At 37.4% G+C, this 23,946-nt stretch overlaps 1 protein-coding gene across 1 annotated transcript; it reads right to left on the bottom strand.

The window, feature by feature from the left end:
- Positions 1–5,462: 5,462 nt before the first annotated feature.
- Positions 5,463–9,616, bottom strand: LOC121987359 (long chain base biosynthesis protein 2a-like). Its single transcript, XM_042541195.1, has 12 exons — positions 9,360–9,616; positions 9,163–9,228; positions 8,485–8,573; positions 7,916–8,061; positions 7,704–7,828; positions 7,509–7,602; positions 7,253–7,416; positions 6,943–7,104; positions 6,716–6,842; positions 6,440–6,606; positions 5,943–6,050; positions 5,463–5,847 (listed from the first exon to the last, which is right to left on the bottom strand). Exons 1-12 carry the CDS (start codon positions 9,489–9,491, stop codon positions 5,758–5,760), a joined length of 1,470 nt encoding a protein of 489 aa, XP_042397129.1. The 5' UTR covers positions 9,492–9,616; the 3' UTR covers positions 5,463–5,757.
- Positions 9,617–23,946: the final 14,330 nt, after the last annotated feature.

Below are 23,946 nucleotides of genomic sequence, written 5' to 3'. Positions count from 1 at the left end.
GCAGCCTGATAGATTCATGTTTTCGGGAGAGTCTTCGGACTTGATCCCGGGTAAACATGAACCTGATCCTTGAACATATGACGAAGCACTCCAAGATATAGATGCAGCATCTTGGCAAAAGGCAATGAATTCTGAAATAGAGTCTATGTACTCTAATAAGGTCTAGGAGCTTGTAGAACCACCCGATGGTGTAAAAGCCGTTGCATGCAAGTGGATCTACAAAAGGAAAAGAGGGACAGACGGGAAGGTAGAAACCTTCAAAGCTAGGCTTGTTGTGAAAGGGTACACTCAGAAAGAGGGAATCGATTATGAGAAGACCTTTTCACCGGTAGCCATGCTTAAGTCTATCCGGATACTCTTATCCATTACTGCTCATATGGATTATGAGATTTGGCAAATGGATGTCAAGACAGCTTTCCTTAATGGAAGTCTTGAAGAGAACATCCATATGAAGCAACCAGAAGGGTTCATTGAAAAAGGCAAAGAGCATCTAGTGTGCAAGCTCAATCGGTCCATTTATGGACTAAAGCAAGCTTCAAGGTCTTGGAACATCCGGTTTAATGAAGTAATCCAGTCATATGGATTTATTCAGTGTCCGGATGAGTCTTGTGTATACAAGAAGTGTAACGGAAACGTGGTGGTATTTCTTGTACTATACGTAGATGATATTTTGTTAATTGGCAACAATGTCAAGGTATTATCGGACGTAAGGGTATGGTTGTCCAAACAATTTGATATGAAGGACTTAGGATAATGTGCACACATCCTTGGGATCAAAGTTATAAGAGATCGCAAGAAAAGAATGTTGTGTCTGTCCCAAGCTTCATATATAGATACAATCCTTGCTCGTTTTAGCATACAGGATTCCAAGAAAGGTTTCTTACCTTTTAGGCATGGAGTAGCTCTATCTAAAGAGATGTCTCCGAAGACATCAAAGGAGATAGAGGACATGAAAGCAGTTCCTTATGCTTCTGCTGTAGGAAACCTAATGTATGCAATGCTATGTACGAGACCTGATATCTGTTTTACTGTGGGCATGGTTAGCAGATATCAGAGTAACCCTATACAAGGACATTAGACTGCGGTAAAGCATATATTAAAGTACCTGAGAAGGACTAGAGATTATATGCTAGTTTACCAAGCAGACGATTTGCTCCCTGTGGGTTACACGGATTCAGATTTCCAATCAGATAGGGACAACAGTAAGTCTACATCAGGCTATGTGTTTACTTTAGGAGGTGAAGCCATTGCATGGATGAGTGTTAAACAGAAATGCGTTTCGGACTCAACCATGGAAGCTGAGTATGTAGCAGCCTCTGAGACGGCTAAAGAAGCAGTATGGCTCAGGAACTTTCTAATGGACTTAGATGTGATTCCTGGTTTGCCCAAAATCATCACAATTTATTGTGATAATAGCGGTGCAGTTGCAAACTCGAAGGAACCACGAGCCCATAAGGCAAGTAAACATATAGAGCGCAAGTACCACCTGATACGAGACATCGTCAAGCGAGGAGAAGTTGTCGTCGCCAAGATAGCATCAGCAGATAACCTGGCAGATCCTTTCACTAAAGCCCTTCCGGCGAAAGCTTTTGATCGGCATGTGGAGGGGATGTGAATCAGATGTATGGCAACAGATATGGCAGCTTAGACTTTTAGTATAAGTGGGAGATTGTTGGAGTGTATACTTAAAAGTTTAGCTTTTGTACACATTTATTTTGAAATAAAGAATCACAATGGTCAAATGTTTACATTTATTTGTTAAATGTAATTATTCAATTAATTTATATAGTAGATAACATGGAGTGTGGAGTCACACTTAGAAGATCATGTTGTCGGTTCTTTATAAATTATAAACAGTTGCTCACGACTAAGATGGAAAGGAATAAACCATCAGAATAGATGTAGTGTAATTAAGTATTAGTTTATCTTGACTAATAAATTACACTGATACACTTTAAGTGTATTGAATAGGATCATTTAGGTAAGTTCTTTTTGTACTGACTTAGTAAAAGAACTAGACCTTAGTTATTATGGAAGTATGTGCTCTTAATCCTAATATAATAACAAGCATGTATATTTAATATTTATTTCTTTGACTTATCAAAGGGTGATGTTTAGCTCGATAAATCAATATGCTCGATAAGTTGGGAAATGATATTACTTATAGTATGTATTGTTGATTATAGAAGGAATGTCCCCAAGAGGAGCTCATAAGGATTGTCATGTTAAACCCTGCAGGTGGACCTAGTCCAACATGACAATAAAATTGAGTGGTACTACTCTTGAAGCTAGATATTAATTAAATGAGTTGTCAGTAACTCACTTAATTAGTGGACATTCGTAATCTTAAACACAGGGAGACTAACACACTCATGATAAGAAGGAGCTCATAATGTAATTTGGGATTGGTGCGGTAGTGCGGTAATAACTCTCTAGTGGAATGAGTTATTATCGATGAACTTGAGTTGTGTGTTCGGGGTGAGCACGGGATACTCAAGCTCATCAGAAGGCCAAAACCAATTTCTCCTCTAGGTCCCTGTTGTAGCCTCAATAAAACCTCAAGTCCATCCAAAGAAAAGTCTATCTTGGTGTCTAAGAAGGGGTAGGTTCATTGCTTGGTGACCAAGCAATGGCCGGCCACATATTCTCTAGAAATGGTCGGCCCTTGCTTTGGGCAAGGGGGCCGGCCGCAATATTTAAATTAGGAAGGTTGTTTTTAAATTTTAAATTTCCTCAGATATTTACAATTTGTAAAAAGAGAGATTTTAAAATTTTATAAAATTTTCCTAATTTAAATTAGGCCACAAGGTTTTAAAAGAGAGTTGTAAAATTTATAAAACTTTCTTTTAAAAAGAAATATTATTAGAGATGTTTTAAATTTTAAAACTTGGTTTTAAATTTTAAAACTTTCCTTTTAATATCCACATTAGAAAAAAAAAAAGAGTTTGTAAAATTTATTAGAAGTCTTCTTCTTTTAAAATTTTATAAAAAAATTTTTTCTTTCTTTCCCTTTTAATAAGTGGCCGGCCACCTTTCTTGGTGCCCAAGCAAGGGGCCGGTCAAATAATTAAATATCAACAAATAGTTGTTTAATTAATAAATCAATCTAGGATTGATTAATTAAAAGGAAAGAAAAAAAAAAGGAAATAGGAATGAGTCTAATTTTTTATAAAACTCTTTCCATAATTTCCCGTTGGGAAACTAATATAAAAAGGGGGGGAAGGGGAGGCCTTGAAGAACATAACAATTGATATTGGGTTGTTGGAGATCATCAAGTGGGCGGCCCCTCTCCCTCTCTTCCCTTTGCTCTCTTTTGCTCCTTTGTGGTGGTGGTGGCCGAATTCTAGAGAAGGAGGAGAAGCTTTCCAGGTGGTGTTCGTCTTGGAGGATCGTCGCTCACATGACGTCCAAGAGGAGGCGAGGGATACGGCAGAAGATCTTGAGGTTTTTAGCATACAAGGAAGAGGTATAACTAGTATTTAATTTCCGCATCATACTAGTTAATTTTTCTTTGTATAAATACCAAATACAAGAGGCATTCGATTCTTGTTTTTCGAATTTAATTTCGATGTTGTGTTCTTTTTCTTTTTTCCTTGTGATTTGATTGTTCCTTTTGGTTAACCTAGAGTTATATAAGGAAATTAAATATTAACTTTCTTTAAAAGGCTTTGTCTAGTCGGTGGTGGTTGCTCCCATATCCAAGAAGACCAAGTGCCTCGCCATGCAGTACTGGAAGCCAATTTTGGAAACTAATATTTAATTGAATTTATAACCTAGGTGATTTGGATCAAACTTGTTAAGTTCCGCAGGAGATCCAAATCTAAACCTAAAAGAACATATAAGTTAAACTTAGAATCAAACGTGTTAAGTTCCGCAGGAGATACAAGTTTAACTTAAAAGAACACATGGTAGCTAGGAAAGGTTCAAATCACGTACAAAATTTTTGTACAGTGGAGCCATTGGGTTTTCCGAGTAGCGACCAACACCAAGAAAATCCTAGAAACTTTAACCAAATAGATAATCACGTGATCAATCTTAATAGCTTAAGAATTAGACTTATCAATCGATTGATATCATATGGCAATCGATCACCTTAATCAATTTGAAAGTGTATACGACTTCAGGATTATCAATCGATTGATAATGTGCGTCAATCTATTGGTTTGACCCAATCGATCCCACGGCCAGTTACAAAATCTTCTGTATTTGACATCACACATTTTAATTGATTGAAAATTCATGGAAATCAATTGGATATCACCAATTGATCTACTAGTATGCTCGATTTTAATATTGGCAATCGATTGGTGTAAATTGCCAATTGATTGACCACTTTAATCAATCTGGCCGATAGATTAAATCAACCCTGTCTGATTTTCAAGGCTAACAATTGACTTGAATTGATTCAGTTGATCGATCCGAATAGATTTTGTCTCACAATGAGTCACCAATCGATTGGCAAGAAGCAACCCAGTAATCAATTTAGGTCAATTTATGCCCGAGATTAGTCATCAATCGATTGCCTTGTTCAAGTTATCAATTGTTGACAACTGATCTATCAGGCCAGTTAATTCCAGACAATTATGTTTGCTAATTTAGGTTTGGTAATTGATTATCTGACCAAAACAATCAATTACATCATTGCAATTTTAACCTAAAATTAGATCAATCACAGTGGTTCTTCCCGAAGACAGCGACAATTCACCACTGTTCTGTCTGTTCTTCGTGAAACGCACAAACAACATGAAAGATCAAGTCTTTTCTAGGTTTTTTATGCAAACGATTTTAATGATCAAACATGGTTCATGCAGGAAAAACTTTATCTAGCATAAGAATAATAGATTGACGAAAACCCATACTGTATTGCCATGAAAACATGAAGAAACAGAGACTTAGCTTTGATACCAATTGAAAGATTCTCATAAATCCTAAGCAACATGAATTCTATGAAACGAAATAAGAATTCTTACATAGAAAATACAAGAACATGAGCATGGATCTAGTTTCAACAAAAAAACATGTCATAACAACTATGAAGCATAATCCAAATGCGATAAGGAACCTGATTGAAGAGTCATATTCTTATCCTAAAGCGTCGTGAGTATCACTGAGGAAGAAGAAGAAGTTGAAGCAAACAATGAGTGTCTTCCAAGAGATTTAGGGATGATGACACCGCCAACCTTCGTCAATGGGGAACGAAGGATTTTATCAAGATACCTAAACCCTTGGGGACCTCTCCCTTATATAGGCAATCTGATCTGTTATCAACCCATAGCTAACAACAGATCGGGTTAAAGAGTTCTACACATTAAACCCACTTCTAATAATCTAAATCCAATAACCTTAAGTTAGATCACATAAACGGGTTTGGTTTGTATTTATATGCACAATTTACAAATAAGCCCACATAGAAGGATAATATCCTACAGGAAAACACAAAAAATTCAAAATCCTATACAATGTGACTCAATAGAATTCATGATAGTACATTTAGAGGGACTGTAATGTTCTTACAACAAACAAATACTAAGATGATGGACAAAGCAGTAAGAAACACTCTAAACACTCACTATGCATGAAAGTAGTGTTGGCATTGAAAAGGCTGTGTCAAATGAAGAATGCACAGAGAACACCTACAAACAGCCTGTGGAATCGACCCACTTTTTGTTTTATTCGAAATAAGCCCATTTCAAAGAGGACAAAAGACGTGGTTGTATTCCCCCAATGTTTCCAGTGGATCAACAGCTTTCTTTTCAACTACAAGACCTTCTCGTCCTGTTCAACACATTTAGGTGGCTCTGCAGGGAAGTATTTGATGCCCACAAGATCGCCCACATTGCTAATGACCTGGAAGTGCATACAAAGGAATAGAAGAACATCACGGTAACTATTATTTTAAGGAACTGGCACATTTATTAAACATGGTTATGGTACTAACTCACCTCCAGACCTTTCATCAGGTCTTCTCTAGAGTGTGAGGAAGATATACAGATTCGAGCTCTTGCAAGAAGAAGAGGTGTTGCAGGGAATGCAACTGTCACCACTGCTACCTACAATGTCAATAAAAATGTCAGCCAGTGGCATACCAGAAAAGATATCCCCATGAAAGATATAGAATTGAGATGGAAGGAGCATGAAAATAGAAAGATAAAATAAGTCCATGCACTTGGAAGTATTACCTCACTTGTCAAAGAAAGGGAGCTAAATATGCTAACTTTAAACAATAAATTTCTCTTAAACAATGCCTCGGTCAGTAATGGGTTTAAAAGGTAAATGTGCAGTTTATGCATGCAAACCCATTTAGAAACATGCCCATAGGGCACCTAAATGTGCAAACGATCATACAACTGAATCGGAAAGTCCTTTTAAGCTGTTATCATTAGCCAACAATGTAAGAGACAAGCATAACATACAAACAAACTAGTCCTACAATGCTTACTTCCTGACGAAGACACTCCCTTGAAAAGGCTGGGATTTTTGCAGGATTGTAAAGCATTATTGGCATGACTGGAGAATCATTATCGCCAAGCACTTCAAATCCCATTTTCTGGAGTTCTGACCTAAAGAAGTTGCTATTTTCTCGAACGCGAGCAAGTTTCTGTGCACCTAGAATAACCACGCCAACCAGAAATACTGAGTTTGTCCTTTAGAATAGATCAGAGAACAGTCTTAACTACTAGAAAAATGGATGCATCAAAGGCAAATCCTTGCCTACCTCTACTTGAACCGTCTTCTCCAAGGATAACCTTAATTGCAGAGATAACTTGCTGCACAGCAGGGGGTGACATAGAAGTGGCATAGAGATGAGCAGCACAAGTGTGCTTAAGGTACTGGATGATTTCCTGAATATGATATAAGTCTTAGCAAGTACATCTTAACTTGGCCCTACCTATTTTTTTCTTTTTTAAAATTTAGTGAAATTTGGTTTAACAAACAGAGGACCTTTGATGCTGCAATGTAGCCCCCACAGGATCCAAAGGATTTTGTAAATGTTCCCATCATTATATCCACATCATCTGTATCCACTCCTAGGAGTTCGCAAACACCTCTGCCTGATTTTCCAACAGCACCAATACTATGGGCTTCATCCAAGTATGTGTATGCCTATCATCACAAACAAATTAATTTTTTTTAAGGTTGAATTGCTTTATGTCCTCCATTTTAATGCTTATCAAAGAAACATTTTCTCATTTCTGACTCAGCTGATGCATGCAAATTAGTATCAAAATTTAATATTAAGTGCTTGCCAAACCTTGTATTTTTTGCACACTGCAATGATTTCAGGAAGTTTGCAGAGCTCTCCTTCCATGCTGTAGATGCCCTCAACAATAACAATTATCTTTTTCCATGGTCTATGTGTGCGTGGCTGTCCCTCAGCTATCTGCTCTCTTAGAACCTCTTCCAAATGTGAGGGGCCTGCACAATGCGGAACATGAGTTAAAATCAAGTAAATGTGTACACTAAAGTGCAGATGTGAACACCATAATATTTGGCAGCTTAAAACTTACTATTATGCTGGAAAACACGTACTGATGCACTAGATCCTCGGGCACCATTGACAATAGAGTTATGATTCAAAGAATCACTAATTATCAATCCTCCCTAAGAACAACCATAAATAGTGTTATTTGGCCGGTAAAAGGACTACTACAGGACTAAAACTTTGAAGTTTAACAGTAGGGAGACTAGTAAGTAATACAAACGTTTCCTAGAAGAGCAGGGATGATTGCAGAGTTTGTTACATAGCCCATTCCAAAAAGTATGGCATCTGGTTTGCCCACAAATCTTGCAACTAGCTCTTCCAGTTCAGTGTGTAGGTTTGTTGTCCCTGACAAAAAACATATACTAATGAGATTAATCTAAATGACAGTAAATTTCATTCTGTAATTAACAGAATAAGCAAGAGCATTCATACCACCATCAATACGAGCACTACAAGTACTGGGTGAGTATTTCTTCAGAGATTCGATAACACGAGGTGTACAGTACTCATCTGCTGCTGCAAATCCAAGATAGTTGTATGATCCAAGATTTAAGCACTTAGTAGTATTTGATGTCCGACTGCAAGAATTAACAATTTGCACTTTTAGGGGATACTAACAAATAGTTATGCTAAAAATTGTTATCGAGCATTGACAGTCAATCACACTGAAAAAGATAAAACAAACAAACAAACTAGCTTATGGTAGTAGATTGAATATCGACTATTCTCTATTGTTCCCAAGATGATTTGTAGTTCGCTTAGCTTATCAATAGATGTGATGCTCCTTTCTCTGTTTCAGACAAGTTACCTTGTATTTGTTGAGGGATAAAATATGATATTGTTTTGTTATTCAAAGCAAACATAATATCCTATAACTAATAAATATTCCATGTGGAAATAAATCTATTCAACATTCTATTATGACTATTAATTTTTGATAGCCTGATAGATAACAATTGAAAACAATAACATATCTACTCAACATATAATAAAAAACTTACTGAAGTGTCTTGTTATTGTCATTAGAGTAACGCTCAACCACATCAAACCAAGCATCTGGTGCACTTGCAATTGGTCGGCTGAAGCAATCCTGCCAAATTAAGATATCTTCATTACATTGTTAAAAGACTACTGAAGTACCAGCAAGAGTTATTAAAATAAAGGACCAAATAATAAAGGGGGTTTTGCATCTCTGATGCAGACCAACGTTGTCTTGAAATAAAAAGTACAAGAAAATTGGAATATCTAGTGTCATTCTCGTCTGGCTTAAGCGTTCTTTTTGTTGCAAAACTAATCTGGTTTAAGTTGAGATTATGAAATGAGACAAGGAATTGCTGCAAGATACTTATTGGAATTGGTTCCTGTATATTTCCCAATGAGATTGGTTGAATACCAGAATTATTCAATTTAAAATATTGAATGCCATGAGCAAACATCATAGACAACTAAAAGAAATTGGATGACATCGTACATCGATTCAAACCAAATGTTCTAGTATCACTCTTTTTTCCCATCCAGTTCAAGAATGAAATGATGACGGAATCAGGTGAGGCAAATAGATCGAGGATTCACCAAGACTAAAACGTCCCATATGTAAGTTGCAGGATGGAAAGACAAACAAATCGATGACAATATGGAAATTTGAAAAGGGAATCAGCAGAGGAAACTATAGGACATGCCTGAATCCGAAGATACAGCCGTCGAGTGTAAAAATCTTCCAGCCCTAAGCAGATGGGCGCATATCCCTGTCGCAAAAACGAATTTTGAAGCCTAATTAGAACTCCCCCACCAAAAAAAAAACAACTAGTATTCAATCGAAGAAAAAGACGGAAAATTCCCACAGCTGGAGACGAGGATCGCAAATGAAAGTAGAAACCTTGAGGTCTTCGGACGTGGATTTGGACCAGTCGATGAGCTTCCGAAAGAAATCCCGCATCTGGCCGAAGGCGAAGAGGAGGCCGTAGCTGAAGAGGGTGGAGAGCGCGATCAGGTACGGCAATCTCACCATCCTTCTACTTCTGCTGATTGGCTTCTCTATCCCGAAACAGATCGAGGTAGGAACAAAGAGAGAGATGCAGTGGTGCGACGAGGCAACGCAGGGGAAGGATTTAAATGGAGGGAATGACCTTAATTTGCGTCGGAAATGAGACGCAAATGAAATGGACTTCGTACGGCGATTCAAATCCCTTGTGCGGTCCGGTCCGGACCGCACCGGTCCATGAACGGTTCAATATTCCATGGTTAAACGTACAGAAGTCGTTATGCTCCAACTGCACGTTGAATTTTTCTAATTCGTTGTCGACGCAATAACTATGTGCTTTACATGGTCAACAAAACAGGTTGCCCTAAGTCAACTGGTTGACGAAAATGTCTACTCCAACAAGTCAAGCATGCTCCATTAATCCATGTAATTCTCAATGCGGGCAGGTAAGTAATAACATATAAAAAGAAAGTCAATGTTGATGCGGCCGGCAATTAAAGGAAGGATCACCAATTTTGGATGCTCATTTCAACTAAATAAAACATTGCCCCTGCCATTTTGCTGATAGACGAGTTGGCAAATCTTCTTCACATAAGAAGATTTGTTATGCCCCAAACCTTCTGACCCACCAACAACTAATGAGACCAAAAACCAAAACGAAAAACAAAACAAAACAAAAAAAAAACCCTCTCCTTCGTTTTCATACTAAGTAGAATGCTTTTTCTATAATTTCTCTTCGTTTACATCTCAAATCACTTAAAAAATTTATATGCACTAGTTTGGTGATAAATATAGAATCGTCTTGTGTGTTAGATGTAGGATCGAAAACATCGCCCAAGGGGGTGAATAGCATTACTTATTTTTCCATTTTTCAAAAAACACGAGAGATAAACACAGTAAAATAAATAGAAAATGAAAACAATGCTAAGATCATTATTTTTACTTGGTTCACAATCCGACGATTACTAATCCAAGGCCGACACTAGTTGAGCTATTCGTTGAGCAATTCACTATAAGCTCGATATAAATACAAATTAATTAAATGCAAAATGCATGTAAATAAAAATGTCTAATTTTGTTTGGACATAGCATAAGCATATAATAGTTTACAAATTCAAAATGAATTGAGTTCTTGATATACCTCAATCGATGTTATTGTAAACTCTGGCAACTCTGAACAACTTGTAGTCGGAATAATAGTCTCAAGTATCGAACTATTACCGTTGTTTCACAACTTCTCAACCCTCGACCCATTGATAAGCAACTATGAATGATTGACTCATTCCGCAAGCGATCTACATTGACCTCCTGTAATCTCCCTTCACCACACCCCCTCTCTTAATACCCAAAACCCTTTATATATTAATGCATATTATGGATATAATGGGGAAAGGGAGGTTATATATAATGGGCCATGATCCCATCATCCTCCTTGGCATGTTAATATGCCTTAACATGGGCATTACCAACATCTTCCACTTGCACACGGGGGCATTTTACTATCGTCATTAATCACAACTCATGTGATCCATCATATCACCCCACTGGGTTTTCATATGTGGTTGGACGTCATGCCAATAGCGAGTTCACCTATAAATAAAAACTTCTCTAGACACCTGTTAGGATGCTTGAGTAGTCACTGTTAATACCAAAATATAAAAGCTCGTTGTATCCCATATCCAAGACTAATTACATCCATTGAACTACTTTTCTCAGTTAAAGTAATCCCCATATTTCGCTCGACTTTGTATCACTATTATGTTCATCCCTACATAGATGATTATAAAAGACCGATTGATGATTACAAGATAATGATGCAACGCCAATCAATCTTCCTTTAGCCAAACTCAAATCTATCAGTCTCAACCCAGCAGCATTCTTAGACTTGTCTCTCATATCTCAATTTATCTTCCCGGTCATCGGTAAATAGACTAAAGTAACAAAAACTGAATTGGCACCTCAAGAAACAGCCAAATGTAATAAAGACACATGAAATCCCACCTCAAAGATGTCGAGTCTCACACAGTAGAGCTCGGAGATATCAAGTCTTAAGTAATATAGCTCCCACTATCCCTAGTCATTAATCACACATGGTATGAAGCACATGCCATAGTGTTATTCCCTCATCTTCCAAAGGACATATGTCAGATTTCTCTAACATTGTGCATGTATGAGACTCAGTTTACACATAAAACTCTATCCAGAGATCTAAAAGAGAGTACCTCAAAGACAATATCACAAATGGTAGATGATAATGGATGTGGGTATGTCCAAGTCAGTCATGTCACATATGACCTCATCCTGAATATGTATCAGGGTGACTTAAGTTCTAGCAGAGCTACTCTCATAACGTCTTATAGCTAAAAACTGTCTTATCTCCACTCTCAAAGGAAGTCACTCATGAGAGAGAGTTGACTTTGCCTACCTAACATATCTATTTTATAAAACATACATATGATAATCAAAGCAAGTACATTATAAGAAATAAATGTGATTGAATAATGCACGAGTATCACATATATAGTTAATTAATAAGCATCAATGTTGTCAATAAAGTACAAACTGAGAAATTTTATAAGATACCCAAATCCAATGACTCTCTATGTCATATAAAGGGATCTCGAGATATGGATTTGGTGAAGGGATCAACTACAATGTTGTGTGCCGAAATATACTTGACTATCACTTCACCCTTCTCAATGATGTCTTTCATAACATGATATTTGGTGTCTATGTGTTTGGTTCTACTATGAAACTTAGGGTCTCGAGTGTAAGCGATAATGGTCTGATTACCACAATAAATTATTACTAGCCTCCCACTATCCGCTACAATCCCTAAGTTATCTAATAATCTTTTGAGCCAAACCTAAGTTATCTAATAATCTTTTGAGCCAAATACTTTTTTGAACTGTTATGGAGCAAGTCACGAACTCAGCCTCCATTATAGATAGAGCAACATAGGTTTATTTCTTCTTTATGAGATGGCCCCACCATTAAGCAAGAAACTAAAACTTGATGTTGATTTTCGCTTGTCCTGGTCACCTTCCCAATCAGTGTCTGAATAATCCCTCAAGGCTCAAATTGCCTCCTCCATAACACAAAGATAAGTTTGTAGTTCCTTTAAGATAACAAAAATCCTCTTCACTGCTCTCCAATGACCCCTTCTAGGATTTTCCTGATATCTTCTTACCAGACTTCCTGTATAACATATGTTTGGTCGAGTATACATCATTGCATATATAAGACTTCCAACTGTATTGGAGTAAGGTACTTTGCTCATATCCCTTACTTCTTCTTGAGTGCTAGGACACATTTCCAATCTTAGGACTTCACCTTTAGTGATCGGAGTATCTATGGGATTACATTCATGATCTATAGAATCTTTAAGTGCATGGTTGTCTTCAAGTAATAAAATATCGATCCCACAGGGATTGTTGATTAAACACTAATTAACTTTACACAATGAATTATTTAGACAATTGAAATGTGATTCACAAACACTAGGAAGAGAGATTGAGAGAAGAGAGAGAGAGGGAAAAGAGAGTATCGAGAGGGAGCATAAGTGAGTGCAGGTGAAGTTAGATTTGGATGAATGATTCTAGGAGTTAAGTTTCATTATGATACTAGTTAATATCCCTATGCATTGTTCATCTTCTTACCTCCATCCTTATGTACATGTAGGAAGTCTAACTAAACATCAACACTATCCCGTGATGGCTATGTTGGAGTGCTACACCTTATTGGTATCTGATGCCACTAAATAGAAGAGATAACCTAGAAAGGCTTATCAAAGGGATACATTTGTCACTAGGGCACCCTGGTCATACAATCGCTAGATTACACAATACACTTAACATAGGATTAGAGATAACCCATTAAGCCTAATTAAATGCTTCCTTGTGGAGAATTATCCTTCCTTTCAAGGCGATCCCCTAGATGTCTGGTTAAAGGGATACCCTTGTCACTAGGGCCCTCGATCATACAGTCTAGAGTATCCCCACTGCATGGTGAACAATCAATATACATCTACATGTTTACACCATTCATATATTTCATCAAACATATAGAAGGCACAAGACACATAGAACATGACATAATACTTCATTGAATAAGAAAATATCTAAATACAGAGTTTATACATCACATCACATTATATTTACTTTCAACATCCTAGATCGAGAAAATATACTCCATTACAAGAAAGATACAACCAATTGATAATAAAGATAGTATCTATAACTCAAAACATCGATCTTAGAGAAAAGAATGCTTATCGGTGTGCCGCTAGTCTTCTTGTAGGGAATATTTGCTCTGAAGGTGGACGGATCATTGGAGGTGATGAAGATGGTCTCTCTAGGATTTCCCATTAAGAGGAGAACCCTTACCCAAGAAGAGGGATAAACTTCCAAACCCAAGATGAGTCAAAGAATGAGTTTCTTGACCCTTTTATACCTCCTCCAAACTACCCAGATTATCCAGGATTATAGGGGTTCAGTAAAATAGGTTTTTCACCTCTTAAATCTAGTTTTCTCATAATTCACCTTGGACCAAAGTTGTATCCCATGATATTATCTACATTTTGATATTTGGATCAAGGCCAAGATCTAACTGAACCAAAAGTTATGGTGGTTCAAAGTTTGGTTTGTAGTTTAGGTGAAGGACCCCATGCAGCCACGGTTAGGAGGCACAATCGTTCCTTTTAGCATGACTAGACCATGATTTCTCTTTATTAAACCTGAAACAAAGTTATAGATTTTGAAATTATCTATATTTTGGTATAAAGAATATCCCTAAATTTCAACCGATCACAAAGTTATAACCATTTTAAAATAAGTCTACAATCTACCCAGATTCAACACAACCCTATTTTTAGTGTGACACGATCTTAACTTCACGCCACATGACCTCCTTGTATTCTTCGTCACACAGCTATGCCAAGAGGCATAGCCATGGCATGAATAGCCTCGGGTGGAGAGGCATGGTCGTGCCATTTGGCACGGCTAAACATTGAATCAGCTCTAGAAGGGGCACGACTGTGTGAATCCAAACGACCTGCCCTTGAATGGCCTATAGAGGAAGCATCTAGTGTTGGTGTAATTGACCTAGGTTTGATTGGGTATGATTATGGTTTTGATGTATGTATCAAAGATTTTAAGTTAGGTTTCATATATGTTTGATATATCTATTTGAGTCATGCAGGACATGGTAAAACACTCATGATGAGCTTGGTGCGGCCAAGCTTGGGAAGCTTATCCTAAGGCTAGGGTCCTTGAAATGGTGAAGGATGATGTGGAAGGCATTCGAGTGACCATCGGAAGAGGAGCAATGGAGTGGAGCCGAGAAAAATAGACTTCAAGGTAACATGAAGGATGACACGGAGAGGAGCCACGAGCTTGAGTGCATCTAAGAGATGAAGGAAGAGGAAGAGGGCTTCAAGGGTGACTCCGGAGAGGACGAAAGTTAAGTGTGTAACCGGGACTAGTCGATTGATGGAATTGGAAGTCGACTGGTCCAGTTGACTAAGCAGTTGACTAGGAGAGAATAGAGGAATTCTATTCGCTTAGCCAGTAGCTACTAGTCGACTAGTACTTTTAATAGTCAACTGGTAAGTAACCGTTAGGAGAATCCTTGATTATGTCAAGTAGCCATTGGCTTGTTAGTAATTAGCCCTAAGAGCCAATTATGAGATGATTAGGCCTTTTGAGTTACTCATTGAGTTAGACTCAAATGAACCCACTCATTGGATTGAGTTCAATCCAAATTAGACACATTGGATTAATCGGTTAGACTCAATGGGTTAGACTTATTGGGTTATTGGATTAATGGTTAATCCAATATAATAAATCCAACCCATTAAGAGAAATACAAAGAGACAAAAGACCCTTGGTATTCATGGGATGAATATAAATAGCCTTTTGGGTTTATTTTCATTAGATGAGAATGGAAAAAGAAAGGGTGACTCTTGATCTCCCCTCTCCTTCCTCCTCCTTCCTTCTTGGCCAATTCTTGTAGTTTTGGCCGAATCATTCTTCTTGCTAGCACAAGAAAATGATTCTTCTCTGAAGGCTTCGTTCATGCAACGAACGAAGGATATGTTCATGTGGATACCATAAAGGCGTGGACGCTTGAACGCGCTGAGATCTGGATCCAAAGAAAAGGTTGCTGTCGGGATTGCGAAGGGCACGCAACAAAGGTATAATCCTATCATGTAGCTTAGCATAGATTATTGTCATGAAAATTATTTTCTTCCTTTTGCATGGATCCACTAAATAAGAGGATCTAATATTTTTTCCCTACGCTTTCACGTGTTTAGCGCGCTAGATTCTAACAGTGGTATCAGAGCCACTTGTGAAGGGCTATGCTAAGTTAGAATTTGTTATATATGATATAGAAATTACTTGATAGGGTTTACTGTGATTTGCAAAAAAAAAAAAAAAAAAAAAAGTTGTGAGTCTCAGCCAAACAAGGTTTCGGCCAAGAGAGTAAATCTCGGCCAGACTATGAGTCTTGGCTAGATTTTGTGTCTCGGGCAAATCCTAAGCCTTGACCGAAATGGGTGTTTTGTTGGGAACAAATCATAGTTGGTGGGTGACCAGCAAGGTCTCGGCAAGGGGTGTTTTATTAGGAACAAAACGAAGTTGGTGTGTGACCAACAAGGTCTCGACTAGAGATGTTTTGTTTAGAACAAAACATAGTTGGTATTGTGGGTAGTAGGGTCTCGGGTAAAGCAGCAACTCATAAAATGAGTATGAAAAATAAATTTTGCATTGGGGGCACTACCCCCTGAAACCCCCACAAGGGGTGCTACCCCCTTGACCCCCGCTCGCTAACCGGCTAGCGGGACCGCTATGACGTAGTGGCTCATAATTTATTTGTTGAAATCATAGTAAATTTATGTCATAAGAATATTGTGAATATATATGACATGGTGCATGGTTATAACCCTTTAACCCCAATGTGATTGGATGTGTGTAATGTTGTAATTCATAATCCGACCTGCGTGTCGTGCCTTCATCCCTTTTATTCTTATTGTAATTAGATTACACTCGAATGTAACTTGAGTTTATTTAGATTTTGGAATGTACAAAATTAGAATGAGTTAGTCTTTTGGATGATGGGTGAAAAGGAAGGAAGGACAACAACACACGACAACCAAGGAATCACTTGGAGAAGCGGATTGGACCTAGGTTGACTTATCGCTCTTCTCATTGGCTTGAGAAGATCGTATTTTATGGGGGCCATAACCATGTCACGTTTAAACTTGTGTATATGTTGATATATGTCATGATGTATGTGATGCATGTGTAGTTGTCGTAATTAGGTCATTTATATATGCCTACCAAAGCTTGGTACTCACTACTACCTCCATCATCTATAGTCAGGTTTGCCAAAGCAAAGTGGCTCGTTTTATCTTGGTAGAGTACGACTTGACAATTGTGATGCCCGACTATCGACCTTTGGGTATGACTTAATTAAGTTACCTCAATTGGATTGAGAACTTAAAGGCATATCCCATAAAATGTAAATCATATTATACTAGTCTTGGGTGATTAGCCAAAGCTAACTCAAGATGAATTATAATATGGATTTCATGAGATGGGAAAACGAACGGAAAAACAGTGTTGTTCACCTAAGGATACAAGAGTTACATAGGATCTAATTGGTAAATGTTGTCTACCTAAGTTATACTAAGTCTTGGGCGATTAGCCAAAGCTAACTCAAGATAAAGTATAATGTGGATCTTGTCCAATTAGCACACGTTGCCTACCTAATTTATACAAGTCTTGGGCGATTAGCCAAAGCTAACTCAAGATGAAGTATAATATGGATCTTGTCCCACTAGAATGTCTTTACTTTTGAGCTTAGAGCTAGTAGTGACTTGCTTCTATCAAGCTTTAGAATTCAGTGGGAGAATCATTTAATTAAAAGCCTAATTAAATGATCTGAGTATGATACTTCTTTGCATTTTATTGTTGTAGACCACCATGTCGTCTAGTAAGTAGAAGACACTATCTCTGAGATCTGTCCTTGATAAGAATAAGCTCAATGGAGCTAATTTCTAGACTGGTATAGAAACATAAGAATAGTTCTCAAGAGAGAAAGAAAACTGTACGTCCTAGAGCAACCTATTCCTGAAGTGCCCCTGCTACTGCCACTAGAGCTGATAGGGATGCTTACAAGAAGCATCGAGATGATGCATTAGATGTATCATGCCTTATGTTCACCACCATGAACTCTGAGCTTCAGAAGCAACATGAGAATATGGATGCTTATGATATGGTTGAACACCTTAGAAAACTATATCAAGGACAAGCAAGGCATGAGAGATTTGAGATCTATAAAGCAATGTTTTAATGCAGAATGAAAGAAGGAAGTTCCGTAGGGCCTTAAGTGCTCAAGATGATCGGGTATGTGTAGAATCTACAAAGGTTGGGATTCCCACTAGGCCAAGAATTGGCCACTGACCTAATTTTACAATCATTGCCTAAAAGATATAGTCAATTTGTCATGAACTATAACATGAATGAAATTGACAAACCATTGCCTGAGATATTGAGCATGTTGAGAACTGTTGAACTCAACCTTGAGAAGGCAAAGCCTAGCACCATTTTAATGGTGCCAAAGGGCAAAGGCAAATGGAAGCCCAAAGGTAAGGGTAAAACCCAAACCAAAGGCAAGGGCAAGGCTCATGCACTGAAACTCAAAGGTGGGGTTGTTAATGAAGGAACCTGCTTCCACTGCGGTGAGACCGGACACTGGAAGAGGAACTACAAGGTATACCTAGAGGAACTGAAAAAGGAAGAGAAGTGAGACTTCTGCCTTAGGTATATATGTTACAGATGTCAATCTATCTATTTCTTCTTCATGGGTATTAGATACTGAGTGTGTATCTCACATTTGTACTAATGTGAAGGGGCTGAGAAATAGTAGATCATTGACAAAGGGTGAAGTGGAACTACGAATAGGCAATGGTGCAAGAGTTGCTGTTGTCGGTGTAGGAACATATTCCTTATCTTTGCCTGCTGGGCTTGTTTTATAACTTAAAGAGTGCTGTTATGTGCCTACCTTGACCAAGAACATTATCTCTATTTCTTGTTTGGATAAGAAAGGTTTTTCATTTGTAATAAAGGACAAATGTTATTCTATTTATTTCAATGAAATGTTCTATTATAGTGCACATCCTGTGAATGTACTCTATGTTCTAGACTTTGGCAACCCAATCTATAACATAAATACCAAATGGTTCGAGTCTAATGATTTGAATCAAACATATCTCTAGTATTCTCGCTTAGTTCACAAAATGAGAGTTGCATATCCCAACTCCATAAGGATGGATTTTAGACTCATTTGATTTTGAATCATATGAGGCATGCAAATCTTGTCTTCAAGGTAAGATGACAAAGACTCCATTTAGTGGACACCGCGAAAGGGCTAATGATCTTTTAGGACTCATACATACTGATGTATGTGGCCCTTTTAGAGTAGCAGCTAGAGGAGGCTAACATTACTTCATTACTTTTACTGATAATTTCAGTGAATATGACTATGTGTTTCTGATGAGACACAAGTCAGAATCCTTTGAAAAGTTCAAAGAATTCAATAATAAAGTGTAAAATCAACTTGGTAAGAGTATTAAGATGCTTCGATCAAATCGAGTTGGGGAATACCTTAGTCAAGAGTTTCATGACCATCTCGTTGAGTGTGGGATCATATCTTAACTCACTCCACCTGGACACCACTATGGAATGGTGTATCAGGAAGGAGGAATCGTACTTTATTAGATGTGGTACGATCGATGATGAGTCATACAGATCTTCTTACTTCCTTCTGGGACATGCTCTAGAGACAGCTTCTTTCATACTTAACCGAGTTCCATCTAAGGCTGTCATAAAGACACCATATATGATATGAATAGGGAAGAGTCTCAAGATGTCTTTTATGAAGATTTGGGATTGTGAGACTTACGTTCGATGACTAGTCTCAGATAAACTAGAACCCAAATTGGACATGTGGTATTTTATAGGATATCCCATGAAAACAAAAGGATATTGCTTCTATAATCCCACACAAGTCAAAGTGTTTGTTGCCAAAAATTATTATCTTTCTAGAAAGAGAGTTTATTTCTAGAAAAACTGGTGGGAGTGAAGTCGATCTTGAAGAAGTTCAAGATACACAAACTAGCACCAAAACCATGATGGAAATTGAACAGGTACCACAAGATGTTGTGGATCAAGATTTTGTTACACCACAAGAGGTTATAGAGCAACAACCTATTCAAGTAGCACATGCTTTATGCAAATCTGATAGGATTCGTCATCAACCTGAGAGATATTCATTTCTCTTGTCTGACTACGGTGATGTAGAGCTTATTGGTCTCAATGAGCCTACATCTTATCAGGAAGCTGTACAGGGCCCAGATTCTGAGAAATGGCATGAGGCCATGAGATCCAAGATAGAATCCATGTACACTAATCAAGTATGGACTTTGGTTGATCCATCTGAAGGGATCAACCTCATTGGGCGTAAGTGGGTCTTCAAGGTGAAGACTGACATGGATGGAAATATGCATAGCTATAAAGATAGATTGGTGGCTAAAGGATTCAAGCAGATTTATGGTATAGACTATGATAAAACCTTTTCACCAATTATGATGCTCAAGTCCATTCGGATCATGCTTGCTATTGCTGCTTACTTTGATTATGAGATCTGGCATATGGATGTCAAAACCACATTTCTTAACGAAAATCTACTCGAGGATGTGTACATGACACAACCTGAGGGTTTTGTAGATCCAGAGCATGCTAGAAAGGTTTGTAAGTTGCAAAGATCCATTTATGGATTGAAGCAAGCTCCTAGAAGCTGGAATCTTTGATTCGATGATGTAATCAAAACATTTGGTTTCATTAAGAATGAAGATGAACCTTGTGTCTATAAGAAGGTTAGTGGGAGCACAGTCTTTTTCTCATATTGTATGTAGATGACATACATATCATTAGAAATGATATCCCTACTCTTCAGTAAGTGAAGACTTGGCTTGAGAAATGTTTCTCAATGAAGGACTTAGGTGAAGCAGCCTATATTTTGGGCATCAAGATTTATAGAGATAGATCCGGGAGATGACTTGATCTAAGCTAGAGTACATATATTGACAAGGTGCTTAAACATTTTGCTATGGAGAATTCCAAGAAGGGATTCCTGACTATGTCACATGGTGTGAGTCTTTCGAAGACTCAATGTCCTTCTTCTAAGGTAGAAAGGAACTACATGGATCAGATTCTTTATGCATCTGCTATAGGGTCTATCATGTACATCATGCTTTGTACTCGCCCAGATGTCTTGTATGCGTTAAGCATGACGAGCAGATGCCAGTCAGATCCAGGAGAAGGTCACTGGACATCAGTCAAGAATATTCTTAAGTACTTGAGAAGAACTCAAGACTATTTCTTGATCTTTGGAGGCAATGAAGAACTTACTGTAAAGGGTTACAGTTGTTGCTGTAAAGGGTTACAACTATTGCTGTAAAGGGTTACAGTGGTGTAAGCTTCCAAATTGACAAGGACTATTCTAGATCGCAGTTAGGGCATGTATTTTACATAAATGGTGGTCTTGGGTATTGGATACTACAACAATTTCATCTCATTCGAGGGATCCTTGATATATGAGATATGAGGATATGCAGATAACTAAACAATGCTAACATTATGGATTCTTTGACCAAGGCTTTGGCACCAAGAAAGCATGATGGTCACACTAGGTCAATGGATATTAGATATTTCAGTGATTGACACTAGTGACATAAGGAAATTGTTAGTGTAACTCCTAAGAGGCAATCAAGAGTTGATTGACTTAGGGCATTTTGTATCATATTTCGTTATTTCATTAGAAGGCAAAGGTTATGGTTATTATATTTACTTCAGTTCAGTGCTGAATGAGTAAATATAATAATGTCCTAGAGTAGAAGGTTCTAATCTACAATATATCAATTGGTTGAATTGATAGTGAGATATTATAGAGAACGCTACTCTAAACTATTCCTAGTCGAGCATTAATATACAAGGACAATATTAATGTGTTAAGACTAGCATGTAGGTCAACGGATGACTTAATCTCACAAGTCATAGATATGAGATATCAGGTTGACACATGGGTATATATTAGAGAATATGTGCTGAATTGACCCGCCATGAGATGTTTCATGGATCGTTATATGAGTGTCATAAACATTCTCATGTGATTATTGGTATGAATAGTCCTTAGACCTGAAGTCACTACGGTTCCCTACATAAGGAGTTGTGTACTTTGGTATTGTCAAACGTCACCCGTAATAGGATGGACTATAAAGTTGATCACTGGATATGCAATAAATTATGCGGAGGGATGTGAGTGATGTAGATGGGATCTATCCCTTCCATATAATGGAAGCGATATCTGTGGGCCCCTTGATTAGTAGGACACAGGAATGTATGGCCATACTCAGATGAGTCAATATGAGATATTGAGCTTATTTGTATAGTGTGTATACTTAGAGATCATGAAACACAAAGATTGATAAGAGGATGACACGGTCTATGCCTCATTGATCAATCTAGATATCAAGGATAAAGGGTCTGAGTCATACAAGATAATAGTCACGGATAGATTAGGTCGGATCTCGACTTTCTCGTCACTTGGGTAGCAATGATGCATTGATAGATGCCACTCTTTGTTTATGTATCGCAAATGTTGATTTGGATACATTGCCAACGTTACGAGAGACTATAGGGTCACACACAAAGAACATATTGGTTTGGAGATGGGTATTTTAGTTTGACTAAAATACTAAGGATATTAAGAATAATGGGTGAATCCAAAGTGTTGGTGTCATCTTAGTGGTGATTGACACTTGTGCTAGTGGGAGATTGTTAGTAATTAGCCCTAAGAGCCAATCATGAGATGATTAGGCCTTTTGGGTTACTCATTGAGTTAGACTCAAATGAACCCACTCATTGGATTGAGTTCAATCCGAATTAGACACATTGGATTAATGGGTTGGACTCAATGGGTTAGACTTATTGGGTTATTGGATTAATGCATTACAACAAAAACCCTGATAGACATCAGTTTTCCACCGCTATCTATTACATTTTCGACCGATGTCTATGAAGGCGATGTAAAAGGTCTGTCATTTTAGACATCGGGTTATAACCGGTGTAGTATCACTTAACGACATCGGGTGTAAACCCGATGTATTATATGTTAATAACACCAGTTTTGACAGCGGTATACGACCGATGTAATATTAGTTAATGACACCAATTTTGCAGCGGTGGAAAATCGATATAATATCAGTATTGTTTAACGACAGAAATTTGATTTCTGAAACAGTGAAAACCCGACAATATCCAAGAAAATACACAAATATTCACAAATTACACAAATATTCTTCTTTCAACAGTATCCATAAAATACACAAATATTCACAAATTACATAAATATTCTTCTTACAACAGTATCCATAAAATACATAAATATTCTTTTTACATCAAAAGCTAATAGATATTGTACACATCAAGGTAGAACATCGCGAGTCAAAAATCAAGCTGAGGCTACATTAAATTATGAGAATCAGAATCTGTTCAACTTGCTATACTGCTCCATTCTTCTTGCGCCTTTCATTTCCCTAATCTCACCACTTTTCACCTTCAAATGCCTAGTTTTCTGAGTTAAAACATCCACTGTTCTAATCTATCAAACAAAAGTATCATTTGGTCTACTTAACTACAGCAAAGAACAAAAACAGAAGAATTATACATGCTGTAGAAGTCCTAGAATATCACCATCAGAAAGAAATTGACATTGGACAATATACGCAATTTACATTCCATGTAAATGCATGCATCATCCAAAGTTTTCAAAAATCAAAGACCTTTCCTACTCAAATGTAATCTAGCATGCATTCAGCCCACTCGAACCGCACTTCATCAATTTCAACTCTGGAGTACTTGAGATTTGTAAACTGTAAAAATACATAAATAATATATTAGTAAACCAAGACCAAAAATCATAGTTGAAAAAGTAGTAAGAGCACCAGGTAACAAGATGACTAATTTGAATGCTTAAAAAGAGACACATTCATCATTTATCTCAACCTCATCATATAGTGATAGATCTATCATTCCTGGGAACTTAATATATTCCAAACCAGAAATTATTGCAACAAAGTTTTCTCATAGTTGCAATTTAATTAATCAGTACTTGATGAAGGTTCAATCTTTTCATATTCAGAATATCATTCAAACGTCCTGGTGTAGCAACAATGATATCAGCTCCACGATCCAACTCTCTTAACTGGGGTCCTTTCTGAGCACCTCCATACAAGCACTAGACAAACATAATAACATAAGAAACATAACTAGACATCAAGATATATCACATTGATAAAATACATATTTCTCCTCTTATTCTTGAAAATATAATTAAATACTACTTGTTATCTTGAATT

The sequence above is a fragment of the Zingiber officinale genome, chromosome 5B (assembly GCF_018446385.1).
Source record: "Zingiber officinale cultivar Zhangliang chromosome 5B, Zo_v1.1, whole genome shotgun sequence".
NCBI classification, from domain to species: Eukaryota; Viridiplantae; Streptophyta; class Magnoliopsida; order Zingiberales; family Zingiberaceae; genus Zingiber; species Zingiber officinale.
This window is presented reverse-complemented; position numbering and strand designations above follow the sequence as displayed.